The sequence below is a fragment of the Arachis duranensis genome, chromosome 3 (assembly GCF_000817695.3).
Source record: "Arachis duranensis cultivar V14167 chromosome 3, aradu.V14167.gnm2.J7QH, whole genome shotgun sequence".
Classification (NCBI taxonomy): Eukaryota; Viridiplantae; Streptophyta; class Magnoliopsida; order Fabales; family Fabaceae; genus Arachis; species Arachis duranensis.
The window spans coordinates 128,478,820-128,497,419 of NC_029774.3; the positions used below are offsets into that span (position 1 = coordinate 128,478,820).

Consider the following 18,600-nt stretch of genomic DNA (forward strand, 5'->3'; position numbering starts at 1 on the left):
AATTAATTATTAAAATTAATATTTAATATATTTATGTGTAAATATATATAATTTAATTTATTTTTAATATATATTTATATCAATTTTGAGATAATATTTTGAATCGATTTTATTACAACAAAAATAGAAAAAAAAAAGTCACCATCTCAATTCTCAAACGCTTCTCTTCATCCGTACCCATGGCCGTTTCTGTTTCGCCCATCCCTCCCAAACCACCTTTCTCTAGCTTTCTACTCTGAATTCGTTCGCTTCCTCGATATTCTCTCCTTCATTTTCTTTCTTCATCCTCTGGTTATTCTCAAGTAGAAGCTTTTCTTCTTCTTCTGCTGCTGCTGCTGCTGCTGCAGCAGTTGTAGGTGCATAAATCATACATGATACGCCTTTCTCTCGTGTCTGTGTTGAGTTGACGCGGCGGTTCTTTTCATGAAGACGGAAGCTTGCTTTTGTCGGTAGAAACCCTAATTAGAGCGCGAAAGGGGGGAATCAGATGGCGATTGTGACGGGAGATCGGTACCTGGAGAAGTTGGTGAAGTTCGTGGAGGAGCACGCAGGGCCGCTGATCGAGGGGACGGTGGTACTGAAGCTGAACCCGGCGGGGTTGCACTACGTGCAGTCGAGGCTGGAGGCACTGCATGAGCTGGAGAGCATGCTGGCGGGGGCACCGGTGGACTACCTTAGGGCATACGTCTCGGACCTGGGGGATCACCGCGCCCTCGAGCAGCTCCGACGGATCCTCCGCCTGCTGACCTCCCTCAAGGTGGTCTCTGTGCTCCCTTCCCCCATCAGGGACCCCACTCCCTTGTCCTTCCTCCCCTTTGGCCGCTTGAAAGTTCTTGAGCTCAGGGGCTGCGACCTCTCCACCTCCGCCGCCAGAGCCTTGCTCGACCTCCGCCACACTCTCGAGAAGATCATTTGTCACAATTCCACCGATGCTCTCCGCCATGTCTTTGCTAGCAGGATCACTGAAATCAAGGACTCTCCCCAGTGGAACCGCCTCTCCTTTGTCTCCTGCGCTTGCAATGCCTTGGTTCTCATGGACGAGTCTCTGCAGCTTCTTCCTGCTGTTGAAACGCTTGACCTTAGCAGGAACAAGTTTGCCAAGGTAGACAATCTTCATAAGTGTGCCAAATTGAAACATTTGGACCTTGGCTTCAATCATCTCAGATCATTTGCTCCCTTCACCCAGGTACCTATATGGTTGATTATGCCAGCTGGTTGTGGTAACCAGTCACTTAGAAACACTTAAATGCTATAAAAGGAAACTATTTGCCGGAACAATTTTAATGTCCTTTGTTTTAATTGTGTTCGTCTTTTACGAACTAGCTCTTGGACCCCATGTGCCAATTGTGTTGGATCATGCAGGTATCCTGTCATATTGTTAAACTAGTTTTGAGGAACAATGCTCTCACTACTTTGTCTGGGATTGAGAAGTTGAGGTCACTTGAAGCACTTGATGTTTCCTACAATATTATTTCAAAGTTTTCAGAGCTTGAGTTCCTTGCTGGCCTTCCAAATCTCCAAAGCTTATGGTTGGAAGGAAATCCTTTATGCTGTGCTCGATGGTATAGAGCACAAGTTTTTAGCATCTTCGTCTGCGCAGAAAAGGTTTAAGTTAATGTTATTTGCTTTTACACACTCACACATGCGGTGTATCTACTTGTGGCTTTGTAGAGTATACTCTTACTTGAGATGTTGATTGTCCTGTTGGCTTATTCTTGTTGTTTAATTGTATTTTTGTTTTTCTTTTCCCTGAGGTCATTTTCAGACATCATTTAATTCGTTCTTGCTTTTAGTTGTTTCCCCCCACCTTTCTAAACTTACATTTTTCTTCCTGTGCCAATCAGTTAAAATTAGATGACAAGGAAATGAGCACTGAAGATTTTTGGAAGAGACAAATAATTATTGCCAGTATGCATAAGCAACCTGCCAGCTTTGGGATTTATGTGCCTGCAAAGGATGAGTCTACAGTGGAAGCGGGCAATAATAGAAGGGTATGTAATAGGTGAAATTGGATGTGTATTTGTATAAATGATACCTGTTGCACGTTGGTTTTTTTGCTAACTTCTGAAATTGAACCTATTGCATTTCTGAAAATTGAACTTCAGAATAGATGCTAATTTTATCTGGATTATTTTCTATTGCATTGTTGAAAAATCTGCCAATTTCATTTTTTTTATCTATTTGGAGATAAACATTGTGTTATTATGTTCTATTGTTTTCCCCCAAGCAGAGGAAGGTCATTCGTCTAGCCAGTATTAAGAATGAAGAAGTGATGACTAGCTCATGTTCGGATGAGGAATCTGCATCATGTGGGAATGAAATTCTAAATAGAGAGGAGCCTGATTTATCTAATGATGAAGCTGAAGTGGTGGATTTGATAAACAAAGTTGAGCATATGAAGAAAGAGCGTTCTATTCTTTGGTTGCGAGAATTCAAAGAATGGATGGATATTGCTTGTGATAAATCGGTGGGAACTAGCAAAGAAGCCAGAACTGCTTTGCATCATCAGAAAAAACATTACTTCAGAGACAAGACGAATCAGGAGAAATCTGGGGAAGTCTCGAGATATGCATCAGACTCTGCCCTAGCATCAGGAGATGAAAGTAGCATGAATATTTTGGAATCAGATAATTCTTTTGTAGATATGTGTAGGCAGCAATACTTTGATTATAGAGGTTCACACTTTACTGCTAGTCTTTCTGATTTGGGAGGAGTGGATGTGGATCAACTTAAATCTTATTCACTTGCTGACACTGTTGCTGATCAAAGAGCCTATAGAATGGCCGAAAATGTCAACATATCACCATTGACCACTATTAATGACGTATATGGGTCTCAGTCATCATCTGTATGCCCCTCATCTCCTCCCCATTTTCAAGAAGACCTTTTTCATCGTCGGCAACACATGGAGGAGGAAATTTTGCAGCTTTCCGCAGATTCCTTTTCAGTGGCATCTTCTGACAGTAACACGAGCTGTAGTGAAGTTGATCACAGTGAATTTGAGCCACCAGTTCCTGGGGATGATAATTTGGTAAGCAAAAATTATGTGAATGGGAATGTCAATGGTCATGTTCCCCAAAATCAACCCAAGGACATGTTTTACAACCCAAGCCAGGGAATTCCTCATGCAATAGAAAATGGCATTTCTTTATTTGGTTCTCTAAGTGATGAAAATTCTAAGCAATGTTCAATTAATTTTGCTGCTAGTAGTCACAATGATGCAAATACTTCTTTTGTTAGCGAAGATGCCGATTCATTGACAAGAAAAGTCAAGAAAAAGGTCAAGAAGCGATTTGTGTCAATTTTAGAAGAGAATACAGATGGCAGTGCGTCCCAAGAACAAGAGCAGATTAGTCAAGGACCTATATCAGGAAATTTGAAGAATGAACTGCACACTGATGATTCTTCTGAATTTTCCGTGCATAATTCCCGTGCCCAAGAGAATGATGATTTTATAGTTACATATTTCAATTCGAGTGTTGCTGATTCTGAAGCTAGTGAGATCTGTAGTCATTGCATGCGTTGTAGCTGTGTCATTCAGAGGGAGGCGATTTATATAGAAAGGTAATTATCAGTTCACAAGAATTTAAGCAAATTTGATAAGAAGAGTCAAATGGTTAATAACTTTATCTGACAGTTTTGTTTACTTAGCATAATACTGTATATATATATATTTCTGCAGTAAATTGTTTCTGAGGCTGAGTCAATTATTCTTTATAATCACTTCTTTCGTGTTTAAAATTTCTTATGCTCTTTACCCATGGTGAGCATTAGCTCTGCAAATGTTTATCGTTGTGCATATTTGTAATGACAACTGTTTTCTCTCATAATCTTTCTTATATATATCAATCAATTTTTTCCATTGTTCTAACTGTCAAAGTAACACTGTTTCCTATTGATTGCATTCAATAGTTCTCCATGGAGATTTATATAAATGACACAGTTTCTTTTTCCTTCTTTTTTTATAATAATAATAGTAATAAGCAAGGACAGTACCAAACTAGCCATCTTTTTGAGAGTCTGAATACTTACCCTTTGGTGTAACAAAGAAATGATATTTGCCTTGAGCTTCTATTTTAATTTGAAAGGAGTACTAGAGAATTCTTGTAAATGAGTATCACATTTTAATAATCATAATCATGTGAAGCAAATCATAATATTTGCAATGGAATAATCAAATACAAATTTCATATATACCTTTTTAAATAAAGTGGAAAATTGTGTGTTGTATTGTTGTCAAATATTTGCAAAAAGCTTTTATTAATCTCTAAATATATAAAAGGATCAAGTAGATAAAAAGTTCAAAACTGTTGTGAAGAATTCTGAAACATATTTCATAGATGATGAATTTCATTTCACAAAATAGTAATGTAAAATGTTTGAGCTGCATTACTTGATTTTATTTCTTTTTCTTTTTTCTCTGTCAAGTTCAGTTCTAGATCCATTGGTAATCACCATAGGAAGCATGAATCTTTCCAAAATAATTATCTGTTTATGTTGTTCTGAACTGATTATTATTATTTGTACTCTAAAAGTTGCACATTCCAGACATGACTTTTGTTATTTATTGTTTTCCCCATGTAGAGAGGTTGCAGTACTGCTGAGCAGTCTTAAGAAGCTCTATGTGCTACTAATCAATGTAGCTTCTGAAGGGTCAGGTAGGCTATGACCTTTTGTTGGCACTTGAACTTCCCCGTATCTATAGTGGATTCTCTTTGCCCAATTTCCCATGATTATCATATTAATTTATGTAAAATGTGGAATTTCTCTTAATGCTTGCCACTTATCATATTTTCACAACCTTCTACTGCAAACAATGGCATTTTCACAACCATATTCACACCTTATAAAAGTTGAACATTCTCACCTGATTGCTGCTTATATATACACATATATACATATATGTACTAAAAAAGCCTTCTTAAAATGCCATCCAGGAACTTTGAGTGTATTGAGTTGCCACAAGGTAGAAGAAGTTTTTGAAGTGCTTGTTGGGATGGGGCTTCAGCTGTTAAGGTCAGTGCACTCGCATGTTTTTTGAGCTAAAAAAAGTAGCAACTTCTGAATCACCTGGATATGTTTCGACTTTTGAGCCTAAAAACAGCAGCTTTGTATATGTAATCTTTTGGCTTCTCAGGGTGAACTTTGAGGGTGGTGAAACATACCTTTTCGTAACAAGAAACATTGAGAAATCACGAGAGCTATTATGTAACATGCTTGATTCATGTGTTCGAAATGGTAGATGCTCAATAAAAAGGTATACCTATAAAATATTAATTTGAGTGATAGTTTATATATATAATTTCATTTTCTTTAAATGCATGTCTCTATGAAAGTTTATTTTTTATAGAAAAAAAAAAAAAGAACTTTACCCCGTGAACTATAGGTCGTGTGTACTTTACCCCTAGAATGTTAACAGCGTGTAAATCAACCCAACTTTTTCTTCATTAATAATGGAAAATAAGTGCACTATACCCCAAAAGTAAGTGCATCATTTCATGTGCACTTCAGTGCTCCTTAGCTAAAGAACCGCAACTTAATATGCAATACATTTTTTAACTTGGGTCTGTTAACGATAGATGACAGAAGAGTCAATTTGCATGGTTTTTCAACTTGTTCTATTTCTGTTAACAAATAGAGGAAAGATGAGTCAATTTTTGTGGTTAGGAAATGGTCAGATGGTCGATTTGCAGAAGTTCAAAACTCTTGGGGTAAAGTGCATGTAGCCTAAAGTTTTATAGGGTATGGTGCTTTTTCTCCTATTGGTTTTCAAAGTTCAAATAATTTATTACTCTATTTTGTTAGGACCATGTTTATTTTCTTCTTCCATTTTTTTTTTCTAATTCGTCCTGTTATAATAGACTGGTTTTGGAAATTTAAATGGCAGTTTGGAGCAGGTTCAGGTTCAGTTGTTTGACAACCTAGTATGTGGTGGTTCAAATGTGAGCATATATCAGTATTCCATGGTGCTTGTCAGTTGTAACAATAGCAGCGGTACACTTCTTTCCAATCATTTTATGTTGCACTTAATTCTTTATACTCAATTTGGAATGAGAATGGCAGACAGTGGTCATATCTGTTTTTGGTGACCCGTAGAAGCCCAGTACCTATGGGGAGGGGGAAGACTGAACTACCGAGTTAACCTCAGTTGGCTGCAATGGTCATTTCCTGTATATTTTTTTTTTGTCACCAGACTTCTAGATACTTTGTAGCTCTGACTCCTGAAAGATAACATTTTATAAAAACATATCAGAACTAGTTATAAAATCATATTCTTGGAGAAGATTTTTTCCATTAGATGAACCGATGGCCAATCATCCCATGTTAATGCAGGGTCCGGAAAGGACTGCACACAAAGGGTGTAATGTAGGCAGCCAAACCTGATAATTGTATCAGTGGGGAACACAGCTTGAGCCCTTGAACTTGAGTTCACACGGAGACAACTCATCCGTTGCTCCAAAGCTTTCCATCATGTTTTCAGTGATACTAAATGTATAATAGTATTTTAAAAACTTCCAGTGCTGTATCTATAGCAAATGTCCTTTCTACACTATGCAGCAAAACCCTTATTATTAGCTCTATATCCACTTAGTCATAATTGTTTCAAAGACTATCTTGTACTATTTAACTGTAGTAGGGTTGAAAACATGGAATTAATAATTGCAATGATTTATATATTTTTTAAATTAAATATTAATTTACAAAAATAAAGTTTTCGTTTTCAACTTACAGAGAAATCATGGGTCTCGAGATCGCTCTTTGTGATTAAAGGTTATGTACTTTTATGCATTGAAGATGTTAAGCAGCTGTTCTCATTGTCATCAGATTCTTCCGTGTCTCCCTATTTCAGAGTTGAATCTTGTTGCTCCATTTCTGACATTACAAAAGTGGTAAGCTTCCTGAGAGTTTTGAACATCTTACGTCATTGCAAATTTGCAATACCTCACCAGTCATCACAATACATAATACTTAGCCATCTTCCTAGATAGAGAAACTACTGTGGACAACACAAAGTTTCCCATTAAATAAGTCTAAGCCTTCCCTTTTCTTGTGTACCTAAACATTCATTGCGTAGCTTATTCTGTAACACTTAACAGGTCATTGAGGTTGGCGAGAGCTGTGTGACTTTGGTTCTGACGTATCCAGCGGCAGAATTCCGACCGTCTACCCAAATGAACCTTGAAGCTGTCAACCGGGGAAACTCTGCTCTAGGACCGCTTAAATTGAAGCTTAAGTGGTTCTGCAAAGATAACCTTCTGAAGTTTGTGTCATTGTTGAAGGCAATCCATGCAGAAAAAATGGTCTGTCCGTTGGTAGTAAGATGTACATCATAAATCTATTTTGCTCTTTGTTAGTTTACATTCATTTCATTCATTCGATTTGGGTTTTCATATTCCTTTTTGGCTTGATCGGTGTGATGAGTTTATGCTTTCTTTTATTCTTTGATTGATATCCACGTAGTGGTGGTTCTTTTCCAATGTATAGAATTGTACAGTAGTCTTCACAGAAATGATGTTGTAGTTTCTTTCTATGTAGATTGTCTTAAAGGGAATTTTGTTGATTCAATAGAATATTACTAGACATAATGGGCAAATGGCCAATCCCCATGGTTACATTTTCCCCTCTGCTTTTGAGCCTGCCAGCATGGGGTATTCTGCCAGGAAATGGAGACCCTGCTGGCTGCTAGGCTTACCAAGAAATGGATCATCAATGAAATAATCGATTGAATGCGGCAGATCCTTAATGATAGCTTTTAAACATTTGTTAGACAAGCGGCATTTTATGTGAAGCTTTACACTTGCAGCCTTACTAAACAAATTAAATCTTTTAAGGTAATGTCTAGAATGGTTCCTGAATTTTTGAACGTGAATCAAAATAGTTTTTCACTTTTATAAATGACCAAATAAGTCTTTAAATTTACTTTGGTGAATTTCTGTTGATTTCTAATCAAACTTTTGTTAGTACAATGCTATCTTAGACTTTTAAATGCCAATACCAAATACGACTTTTTAACATGATCAAATTTAAAATGGTATTTCAAATTAGTTAATTGGATTTAATTTAGTCCTTTCTCTAAATTATAGCATCATCTTCAGCTTTTCTTCTTTTCTCACTGCAAGAGTTTGTTTGTTTGTTTTGGTGATTTTTGGTCCGCGTAGTATCTTACATGATCATTGAAGTGAAAGTGTGAATACCTTGTTGCCAGAAGAGAGTTCAATAATGGATAGATTATTTAACTTGTTACGAGTTTAGTGAGGGACACATTCATTGGTGTTCTCTTAAGTTGCTTTTGGTTCTGAGAATAGAATAAGACAAGACACTCAAAACATGATACGAATGACAAAAATAAAAATTAGTATTTTGCTATTTTGTTTGGTAATGAAGTGAAAATAAGAGAACAAATATTAAAAGTCTAATTGATCTTTATTTTTTTCTTCACACAATTTAAAATAAAAAAATATAATTATAAAAATTTGATAGTAATAATAAAAAAAATTAAAAAAACAAGTTGTCTCTGGGTCTTTTTTATCAGAAATGACATAAAATACGTTAATTCATCCAAGACACTATCTTTATCTATATCCTACTTGCTAAACATAATTTATATCCTTATGTCTATATCTTAATATCCCGTCTTATAAACAAATGCAGCCTTATGGGCCTTATATGAATTCATATATCACACAACATAAAAACACAAACCTAGTCAAAGATGATGTTACTGTAAATTTTTGGTATTAGGATCTTATATTAGAAAAAAAAACTAAATTGAGTCTAGTCAACCAATTTAAGACATCGTTTTGATCATACTAATGTAGTGTTCATATCAATTTACCGTTGGGATGTTATGTTAGCACTTAACAATTCGACTGTACTAATGAAAATTTGGGTTAGAAACTATCAGAGATTCACAAAAGTAAATTTCAGGACTTATTTAGTCATCTATGAAATTATTTAGTCATCTATGAAAGTAAAGGACTATTTTAATTCATGTTCAAAATTTTAAGAACTATTTTGCATATTACCTCAATTTTGTTTTTGAAATATCATTTAAGTTTGATTTGGTAAACCATCTAAAATATAACTTTTTAAAGTTAGACTTGTATTATCAAAATTAAAAAATTTAATATATCTTAATATATTAATTAATTTTTAAATTTAACTCTTACATTTGTCCATTATAATTTTTTTAAATTTAAAAAATTCTTATACCAAACACAATTATTATTACTTATATTTATTGAAAATCATTTTTAATTTTATTTACTAAACATAAATACTACTACTACTAAAAAACTCTAAAAAATTAGGTTTTATAAGTTTATTTTATCAAACCAAGCTGCAGTGGACATTGTCATTCTCTTTCTCCGTTTCTTTCTTCTCTCTTTTAAGCCGTCTTCAGCCCAAAAACTGTAATAACAGCTGGATGGAATCCCAGCCTACTTATCAGCAGGGAAGAGAGACAAAACACAAGTTGCCTCCTAAGTCCTAATGAAGTACTGAAGCTTCAGCTAGCTAGAGTTCCAATTTCCACACGAAGGAATAAATTCAGGTGAAACCGATCCTCAATGTTCCAGATAAGTCATCATCTTTTGTTTCTCCACCAGTCATCACGAATCTAAAATCAACAGTAATATTTTTTACACTCAATAGTCAATAAGACAGGAAACTCAAGCCATGACAAACTCCATTAATCTTTGGCTATGTTAGCACTATGAACATATACGCAAAAGCAACATCAATGAAATTCATTTTATTGCAAGTTCTAACAAGGTCCTTATTAGCTACTCACTTAAAGAGGGCTGGCATGTTGTGCAATCTTCCTTTCAAGTGCATTGTTGTCAGCCCCCACCACACTATCAACCTCTCTGCCGTTTTTTATAAAGAAAAATGTAGGAACACTGGTGACATTCCAACGTGCAGCAACATCTGCTGCCTCATCTATGTCAACCTTTAGAAAAACAACTTTTGGGTACTTTCCTGCCAAGTTTGTATAAACAGGGGAAATAAATCGACAGGGGCCACACCATGCTGCAGTAAAATACAGTATTGCCAGGCGAGATGTCTTTGATGCAGCATTCAACTTCTTTTCCAATTCAATAGCCGAGTGAATACCAATGACTTGCCCTGTCAAAAGCCACAAAATATAATGAGCCATTTAATTAATAAAGTTCACCCTCTTCTCCGTTTAAATTCCAATGGCCGGAGGGATACCTTGACCTCAGATAAAAAATTTAACTTAAATATATCAGAGGTAAAAGAAGAAAATAAATAGCCTGTTGGTCGGTCCAATGTACTTTTGACCAAGAACCTCCTCACCTTTTGGTGAAATATACTGGAAACACGTTGAACAGCATGCTAGCGGTTAACCAAACAGACTTATAGACAATTTACATTGTAGTTCTAAGTAAATCGTCAAAATAAAAAATTAGTTATACAAAATCAGTCATGGAGCCATTCCCATCATGAAAGTACCATTTTGGCAATACTATCTGAGAAGGATTCCAAGGCTGTAATGTAGGTGTGTGGACATACTGATGCAATATGCAGATTAAAACTGTCAAGTTTTATTATCAGAACCGCAGGTAAAGTATGTGGGAAAGCGATCAGACAAGTAAAACAAAAAATTTTGGGAATTTTAATAACATCAAGTAGATGGAAGTATAGAGACATACCATCTTTCAGAGCAGACAATGCTTCCTGAACCTGTAGAAAAAGTCCAAGGGGGAATTTCAGTAGAAAGGCCAAACGACATAACAATTACAATAAAATTATAATCCGGAAATTATGAGTTGATTGAATATTATGTTACATCTCAACTAGAGTAACCTAGACAAAGTAAATCTACTTTAACCTTGTAGATAATGCTGCAAGACAAAGGCAAATTGTTGAGATATTAAAACAGAGCTGGACTACCCAACAAAAAAATTATCAGCTGAAATGTCATTTCTAGAAAAGGAAAAATGCCCAAGACATAATTAAGAAGATTGATGATAGTGTGCTGCTTAAAGGTTTTGGTACAAAAGATGTGTCGCTCAGCAATGCCTAACTATCAAGAGACTACCCAATGATGGAAGCGTTATGCTACACAATACACTCACTTGAGCTTCAGCTGCTTCTTGTTTTTTGAGTTCTGCTCTTTTCTCCTCCTTATGCTTTCGTAACCGTTCATATTTCCTCCTATGGTCCTCAATTTTGCGAACATTAGGTTCAACCTGTCTAACCAAGTGATATAATTTTAAAAATTCAAAAAAAAAAGAGAAAATCATTTTGAAGGTTGGTCTACCGAACATGGTGTTCAAATTACCTTTTTAAGTGCCATACCAATGTCTTCATCATAATCTAACTTTGAAGCAACATGAAGATCACTTGCTGCTTCTTCCCAGAGTCCCAGCATGGCCCTTGCCATGCCTCGAACTTTATATCCTTTGGCTGAGTCTTGATTAATCTGGAACAGACGAGATACCTCTGAGAACACACATACATATTTGTGCAGAATTTCTTTTAAGACCGTGCTCTATGAGCAACAAGCTATGACTAAATCAAATCAACTTATATACTAAGCCAGTTACTAAACGACAAAATTAATCATAACCTTCAGTGCAGTGTCAGCATCACGGACAGCAGCATTTGGCTTCTTCAATTTCAATAAGACACTAGCTGAAAACAAAAAATTCAATAAGTGATGCAAACAGTGAACAAATAAAGCTGTGGAAAGATAATGGAATGAATTTGTGAAAAGGTATCTCGTTCTGGAAGCTGTGTGTATGGGAGAGTAAGAGTATGTACCTCTGGTAGCATAGAGTATGGCTGAATGTGGGTTTAGCAATATAGCTTCTGTTAGTTGCTCAACTGCTTGATCCAACTTATCTGGAAAAGCGCCATTGAAAATGAACAGGATTTAAAGTAAGTAGAAGAAATAAAACAAAAGAAGACCAGAGAGAGAGAGAGAGAGCATGCTTTGTGATATATAATCAATGGCCCTTGATTTTGCTAGTTGTGCAGCATCAATCATGTCTGGTGTTACTTGAGCGTTAGGGTCGCCCATCTGCCTCATTTAATGATAGGAAGTATAAATATTAGTTGAGTTGCAGAGGAGATAAAGGGAGACATAGATGAGATGAGCACAGAGCACCTTTAGAGGAGGATCATTATCGGGTTCAACAAGATCAGAATCATCGAGGTCTATGTCAGATTCGACTATGTCATCAACATCAACTGGTTCCTGCATACATGGTTGGTAGAGGTAGAACACAACAGAAGCATAGCAGAGCAGAGAGATTCAGAAGAAGAAGAAGAGAGGAGAGGCTCACCGTTTTGGGATTCGGGGGGATGCGAGCACCCAGGCTGCGTAATGCAGAGTTCATACATTCATTCTTAGAGATAGAGAGAGTGAAGCATACATACATACATACATACATACATACGCATACCTGAGAAGATAAGACTTGAAGAAGGAAAGAGAAGGGTCGTGGATGAATGAAGGATTGGACTTGCATGCCTCTATCAATTGCCTCAGCTCTAGTATCTTCCCGCTTTCCATAATCTCTCTCGATGCACAAACTCCAAAATCAATGATCAGTCAATCACTCAATCAACGAAATTAGGGTTCAATTTTTCAACTACACTGCCTCCTGTGCCCTGTCCAAAAAATATACACATGACTTCCCTCATTGGCTAATCCAACAGCACTAGACACCACTCCACATTCTAAAAGGAAAGTCAGCAATGTGTATTAATAAATATTTTTTTTAGTAAAGATAGAGAAATTAGAACTTGCTATTTCCTAAATGAGTATGAGATACATTATTTGATCTCTAACTCATTGGCGTATATTAATAAATATTACTGTTTTGCAATCTGTGAAAAGTTATTATTTATTAATATGGTATTTAACTATTTAGAGCATTCGTTGCAAAATTAATTATCACATTTTTCTCGTCAGTATACTTAGGACACTTATTAAACTTATTTATAAGTAAAACTAAAAAATAAATGCATTATAAAAAACTTCGCTTTTATTTATTAATTGTGTGTAAAATAATAAAAAAAATTAATTTCCATGACAAATTGTTTAATAACTTCATTAAGATACTGAAATCAGTTTTGAGAACATAAATATATTTTATAAGAAAAAATATAAGTAGACAATGAATTTAGTGAATAATATAATTATGTATCTATTCCACTTATGATTTTTGTAATTTTTATAGGGGTATAGTATATTTTTTATTTTATTTGACCAATTTTAAAGTTTATTGTTTATATTGTTTATAAATATATATAATAAAAAATATTTTAAAGGAAAAAATTGTACAACAATCTTTTTCATATTTTAATTTTTATTTTAGAATGTAAAGTGTGATCTCTCACCTTTAAATAGTTTCTCTCTCATATTTTTTTTATTCCACCTAAAGTAAAATTCAAAATTTAAAAAAGAAAAAGTATAGATACACAATAAAAATACTAAACAATATAAACAATAAATATATCGGATGTTCAATTCACTAGGTGTGCAGATAATTATTCTAATATTAAAATTTATGTAAATAATTTAAAAATGTAATATGTTTTTACTTTATTAGATAAATTTTAAAATTTATTGTTCATATTATTCACAAAAATTATTATCTATCTAACAAAGTCCTTTAAAAAATCCAAACCCTTCTATTATATATCATATAAAAATATGAATATTACAGTTTTGAATTTTTAAACCTTAATAAAATCTTTTTATACTAAACATTTACACTTCGACAAATGCAATATGTTAAGAAAATAATAATTCAAAATTAATTTATTTAATTTAACATCTATAATTTCAAGAGTTATCCAATAATATGACATTTAGTATTATTCAATTATTTTAGTAGTAATTAAAAAAATAAAATAAAACAAATGATAATTAAAAAAGAATATAAATGCCTGTTGTTGGTAAAACTACTGAATTAACAGCAAATTCATCTGATGAATTAAATTGATCCAACATTGATTGGAGACTATAAAAAACAACCGACCGTGTTACTACTCGAAAAGTGGAAAACCAGCTTAATTAACCCAACCCAGTGAGGGTGAAGTGGTGATCGTTCATCAATTTGGAAAATGTTGGATGGGACAGCAATAACCATGAAACAAACACATCACATTCCCATAACGTGAAAAAAGAAAAAAAAAATAGAAAAAGGGCTGCAAATGGAATGTCACTGTTTCTCACATCGCTTTCAACATTCATCGGTTTCCAAACCTTTATTTTTTTTCGGAACTGGGGCCATTCTAGTTATCTGGACCTTTGAAGTTGTGAATGTTAATGAATCTTATTGAATTAGTTTAATATTGGTTAATGCATCAAACTAAATTCATTGTTGACTTATTTAAGCAATGCTACGGACAATCTGATGTAGTAGAAGTAAGATAGTAGTAAATACTAAATACTGTACGTACTACGTAGTACTCATACCTGTCGAATGAATTAACCAAAGTTGGTTATGGTTCATCTTTACCGAAGTTGGAGGAGACACACGCTACCGACGAGACATTTCAATTACAACCCACCAACGACAGTGACTATAACATTTCGATTTCAAGCTTTGGACAAAAGTAAAAACCCATGTTAAAGCACAAGTGATAATTACATCAAGCAGAATCCACAAGCAAAAAAATTAATGGAACAGATACATCAACTCCCCCACAGGAAATCAATTGGGAAGGGAAAAAATTTGGGAGGGGGGATGACACAGTAGAGATTTAATTTGAGGATTAAAATAATGAAAAATGAGGAAACTCAAAAGAAATTTTGGGTTGGAGCCAAAGCTACTGAATACAACATAAGCACATGATTTAGTGGGATCAAACAATGTAAATGTAGGCAAATCCAGAGGAAACTCACGGAGAAGAAAGATAGATACATCATCTATAACTCTACAAGATCATGTTGGGTTTGGATTTGGTCCTGATCCTCTTTCAAGCTGGAGCGACGCAATTCTTCAATGCTCTGTACCACTTGATACATGGAAGGGCGCTTATCCGGGTAGGGTGCTGCGCAATCAACTGCCAGCTGCAACAGCTGAACCATCTCCTCTTCAACATTCTGGTACCTCAGCAGCTCAAGATCAAATACCTCCGAAGTCCACTCTTCTCGGACGACGGATTGGACCCATCTAGGGAGGTCCACTCCTTCCTCGTTTAGGATAGCATGGGTGGGTGCTTTCCCGGTCAGTAGCTCCAAGAGCAGCACGCCAAAGCTGTACACATCTGCCTTCTGGGATACTTTGCGAGGATCAGTGACCTCAGGGGCGCGATAGCCGGCCACTCGGTTAGGGGTGGAGGAGGGGCCAACAAGGTGGGCGAGGCCGAAGTCAGATACTCTAGCATCGTAGGACTTGGTTAAGAGGATATTAGAGGACTTAATGTTTCCATGAGAAACATTGGTTCCCTGTGAGTGAAGGTATTCAATCCCGCGTGCAGCTCCAAGTGCAATACCTGACCTGATTTCCCAGTTTAAAGGTGTCCTCCCCGCTCCTTTGTTTCCTGTAACAACAATCACATACATCATCGCATTGATGATACCAAATCTAATCCTAATTCCTAAGTAACAAATCCAAATCCAAATCCAAAGCAAGTGAAGTGCATCTTCTTGTTACTAAACATGTAAGGAGAGCCACTACACTACTCAAGTACTGACATGGCATTATAGCAATGATGATGACTCTTGAACACAAAGCAGTTAGAACATAGAAGTAAACAAAAACAAATAAAAGAAGACAAATGAAATGAAATGAGTGCTGACCATGCAAAAGAGCAGATAAGCTTCCGATGGGCATGTAATCATAGACAAGAAGCTTCTCATCTCTGCTGAAATAATAAGCCCTCAGAGGAACCAAGTTCTCATGATCCATTGCTCCCACAGACTCGATCTTCTCCTTGAACTCCTTCTCGGAAATCGTCACATCCTTCAACCTCTTCACAGCCACCACCGGCCCTGCCTCCAAAACCGCCTTGTACGCCGTACCAAACGTACCTTTCCCCAATACCTCCGCCGAAGCCCGAAGCAAATCCTCCAGATCAAATGGCCTCGCCGCCCCCGCTGTTGCAGAATTACCAAAAAACACCAACTTCTTGGCTCCACTACCACCGCCGCCGTTGGCCTCGGCCTTGTTTCCATTCCCTGCCGCCATAGCCGCTGCAGCTGCTGCAGCCACCGTATACCCATTCTCGTGAGCGCCATTACTGTGGGGCCCCGGCCCGTTCTCCAACTCGTCCACTGGTTTGTCGCCTGGAAGTTCGGGCTCCGGATGCTTGACGGTTGCAACTTCAACGGCACTGGTCTTCTTGGAACTCTTCTTCCTACACAAAAGAATCAGTGCGAATACGAGCAGCAGAAGACACACGACGGATCCGATGACAATTCCAGCAATGGCACCGCCAGATAACTTGTTCTTCTTCTTGGTCTTGTTATTGGGAATGTCGCCGGAAGGAGAAGATGCAGATGCATCGTCGCCGGGGCAGAGCTTGAGCGGGCGGCCGCAGAGGGAATTGCCAAGAAAGGAATCTTGGGGGAATTTCTGGAGCTTGTCGGGGACAGAGCCATTGAGGAAGTTGTTGGAGACGTTGAACTGCTCGAGGTCCGGCAGGCTGAGCTGCGAGATGGGACCGGAGAGCTGATTGTTTTGGAGGTAAAGAGTTCTAAGTCTGCTCAACTTGTTGAACTCTGCGGGGACCCCACCCGAGAAATTGTTGAAGCCAAGGTTCAGGCGGACCAGGTCCGGCAGCCGGAACAGCAACTCTGGGATTTTGCCGGAAAGCAGATTGCGCTGCAGGTACAGGTTCCGGAGGTTGATGCACGATGCCAGATCTGCGGGGAGGGGTCCCGTCAGCGCGTTGAACCGCAGGCTCAGGGTGCGAAGGTGTGTCAGGTTCCCGAATATTCCCGCCGGAATGCGCCCGGAGAGTGCCACGGCGGGCAGGTGGAGCTCCACCACCTGACCCTGCTCGCATTGCACGCCAGCCCAGTTGCAGGGGCTCTGGTTGGTCGCGTTCCAGAAGAGGGTTCTGCCGCCGACGGAGGACCGTAGAGCCAGCAATGCCGCCCGCTCCGATGCCAGATCTGCCTTTCCCAGTGGAAACACCGCCACAAGCACCAGCACCAGCACCGTGGCCACAATGGCATTGGCCAGTGCCACCATTGCTCTGCTTTTGCTCACAACACACACAGAACGCAGAGAAACAAACAGCAGAGGTTGCTGAGGTGGGTTGGTGGGTTATGGGTGTGGGTATATTTTGATTCTGATGGACATTGCGAGAGTGAGAGAGAGAGATAGAGTAACCGAAGACAAGAGTAGAGAAGGGCAAGCTGCAATTTTTATTTTAATTAATTTTGTCTGTCACATTAAGAGATAGTGTGTGAGTTGGAGTTGGAGGTCCAGGCTGTGTGTTAATCAAGACACATTACCAACAAAAAGAAACCCTAGCTAGCTGTAGCTCTATCTCTCCACATAACTAAAGTTGATAGTCAACTTTCCTCTTTTCTTTTTCCTTTATCTCTCTCTACTTTTACTACTTTTTTCGTTTTCAAATAAAGATTTAACGAGTAAAGTATGGTTTTTATTCTCAAAGTTTAGAGTAAATTTTCTTAACGTTTCAATCGTCTTATTTAATTCTCTAACATTTTAAAACTGACTCAATATTATCCTATGTTAGGGATTCATTAACAGAATTGACGGTGGGACAAAATTAACGATTTTGAAACGTTAAAAACTTAAATAGAACGAAAATGTTGGGGACAAAAATGATACATAGAAATAAATTTTAATTTTATCCTTCGATAATATCAATTTTTACTATAAATAGTATTCAATTATTTTTTAATCACATCTAAATAAATTACACTTAATCATATTACTTTCATTTTAAATAAATTATTTTTTTATAATTTTACACTTAAAGATTTTTAGTTATCATAAAATGGTGGTAGAATGACTAGTATATAAAATTGCAGAAAAAAAATAATATATATACAATAAAATATAAATTATACTTTTTGTCTCTAATGTATTAGAATTTTTTAAAATTATAAAATCCTATTTAAGTCCCTAACGTTTCAAAATCGTCTCAATTTTGTCTCGCCATCAATTCTGTTAACAGATCCCTAACGACAAGATAACACTAAACCAATTTTGAGGACTTAAATAGGACGATTGAAACATTAAGAACAACTTTAAAATTTATCCAAACGTTGGGGACAAAAACAATACTTTACTCAAGATTTAATTATTTGGTACCTTAAAACTTCTTTTAATAATATAATAATAAAAATATTTTAATTTTTATGTATTTAATATACTAAAAATTAATTTTAATCATTTTAATAAAATAATTTTCATAATATCCTTAAAATACACATTAATAAAAAATTTAAGTAAATATCTATTTTAATTTTATTTTATGATTAAGTATTCATCTGTTGTAATATTACCATTTGTAAGTCTCGTTCTTTATTAACCTTAAACAAATAATGTAAAAGAATATAAATAAATAAGATAATTAAAAATTATTTTACAAGTAATTTTATAAAAAAAATATGTTGTATATATTTATGTGTAA

General features: G+C 36.3%; 3 protein-coding genes across 7 annotated transcripts; 1 reads left to right on the top strand and 2 right to left on the bottom strand.

The window, feature by feature from the left end:
• The first annotated feature begins 91 nt into the window (after window positions 1-91).
• On the top strand, window positions 92-7,772 carry LOC107481881 (uncharacterized). 4 transcript variants are annotated; one of them, XM_016102227.3, is made up of 10 exons: window positions 94-1,186; window positions 1,363-1,605; window positions 1,845-1,991; window positions 2,231-3,564; window positions 4,585-4,658; window positions 4,938-5,016; window positions 5,138-5,257; window positions 5,888-5,994; window positions 6,733-6,890; window positions 7,098-7,772. In XM_016102227.3, exons 1-10 carry the CDS (start codon window positions 488-490, stop codon window positions 7,332-7,334), a joined length of 3,198 nt encoding a protein of 1,065 aa, XP_015957713.1. In that variant the 5' UTR covers window positions 94-487; the 3' UTR covers window positions 7,335-7,772. The 4 variants fall into 4 exon arrangements, 2 of the variants coding, with proteins under 2 accessions (XP_015957714.1, XP_015957713.1); XR_008007019.1 differs by lacking the exon at window positions 7,098-7,772 and having other exon boundaries at window positions 92-1,186; window positions 5,898-5,994; window positions 6,733-6,878; XR_008007020.1 differs by lacking the exons at window positions 6,733-6,890; window positions 7,098-7,772 and adding an exon at window positions 6,334-6,492 and having other exon boundaries at window positions 92-1,186; window positions 5,898-5,994.
• A 1,640-nt stretch (window positions 7,773-9,412) lies between these two features.
• Window positions 9,413-12,693, bottom strand: LOC107481882 (TPR repeat-containing thioredoxin TDX). 2 transcript variants are annotated; one of them, XM_016102231.3, is made up of 11 exons: window positions 12,435-12,693; window positions 12,315-12,348; window positions 12,137-12,226; window positions 11,962-12,049; window positions 11,791-11,871; window positions 11,597-11,661; window positions 11,309-11,449; window positions 11,103-11,216; window positions 10,677-10,707; window positions 9,794-10,128; window positions 9,413-9,619 (listed from the first exon to the last, which is right to left on the bottom strand). In XM_016102231.3, the coding sequence occupies exons 1-10, from the start codon at window positions 12,542-12,544 to the stop codon at window positions 9,794-9,796; spliced, it is 1,089 nt and encodes a 362-aa protein (XP_015957717.1). In that variant the 5' UTR covers window positions 12,545-12,693; the 3' UTR covers window positions 9,413-9,619. The 2 variants fall into 2 exon arrangements, with proteins under 2 accessions (XP_015957717.1, XP_015957716.1); XM_016102230.3 differs by lacking the exon at window positions 9,413-9,619 and having other exon boundaries at window positions 9,621-10,128.
• Window positions 12,694-14,587: 1,894 nt separating this feature from the next.
• Window positions 14,588-17,448, bottom strand: LOC107481880 (probable inactive receptor kinase At1g48480). The gene is made up of 2 exons (XM_016102225.3): window positions 15,788-17,448; window positions 14,588-15,528 (listed from the first exon to the last, which is right to left on the bottom strand). The coding sequence occupies exons 1-2, from the start codon at window positions 17,181-17,183 to the stop codon at window positions 14,912-14,914; spliced, it is 2,013 nt and encodes a 670-aa protein (XP_015957711.1). The 5' UTR covers window positions 17,184-17,448; the 3' UTR covers window positions 14,588-14,911.
• Between the last annotated feature and the right edge of the window lie 1,152 nt (window positions 17,449-18,600).

Bases quoted from the DNA above. Each gene is read 5' to 3' on its own strand.
- LOC107481881 (XM_016102227.3), top strand. From the start codon at position 488: ATGGCGATTGTGACGGGAGATCGGTACCTGGAGAAGTTGGTGAAGTTC. The intron at 1,992-2,230 runs GTATGTAATAGG...TCCCCCAAGCAG, and splicing joins AAGCGGGCAATAATAGAAGG to AGGAAGGTCATTCGTCTAGC. The intron at 5,017-5,137 runs GTCAGTGCACTC...TTGGCTTCTCAG, and splicing joins ATGGGGCTTCAGCTGTTAAG to GGTGAACTTTGAGGGTGGTG.
- LOC107481882 (XM_016102231.3), bottom strand. From the start codon at position 12,544: ATGGAAAGCGGGAAGATACTAGAGCTGAGGCAATTGATAGAGGCATGC. The intron at 12,349-12,434 runs GTATGCGTATGT...TGCATTACGCAG, and splicing joins TTCAAGTCTTATCTTCTCAG to CCTGGGTGCTCGCATCCCCC. The intron at 11,872-11,961 runs GCATGCTCTCTC...GCGCTTTTCCAG, and splicing joins CATTGATTATATATCACAAA to ATAAGTTGGATCAAGCAGTT.
- LOC107481880 (XM_016102225.3), bottom strand. From the start codon at position 17,183: ATGGTGGCACTGGCCAATGCCATTGTGGCCACGGTGCTGGTGCTGGTG. The intron at 15,529-15,787 runs GTCAGCACTCAT...TTGTTGTTACAG, and splicing joins CTTATCTGCTCTTTTGCATG to GAAACAAAGGAGCGGGGAGG.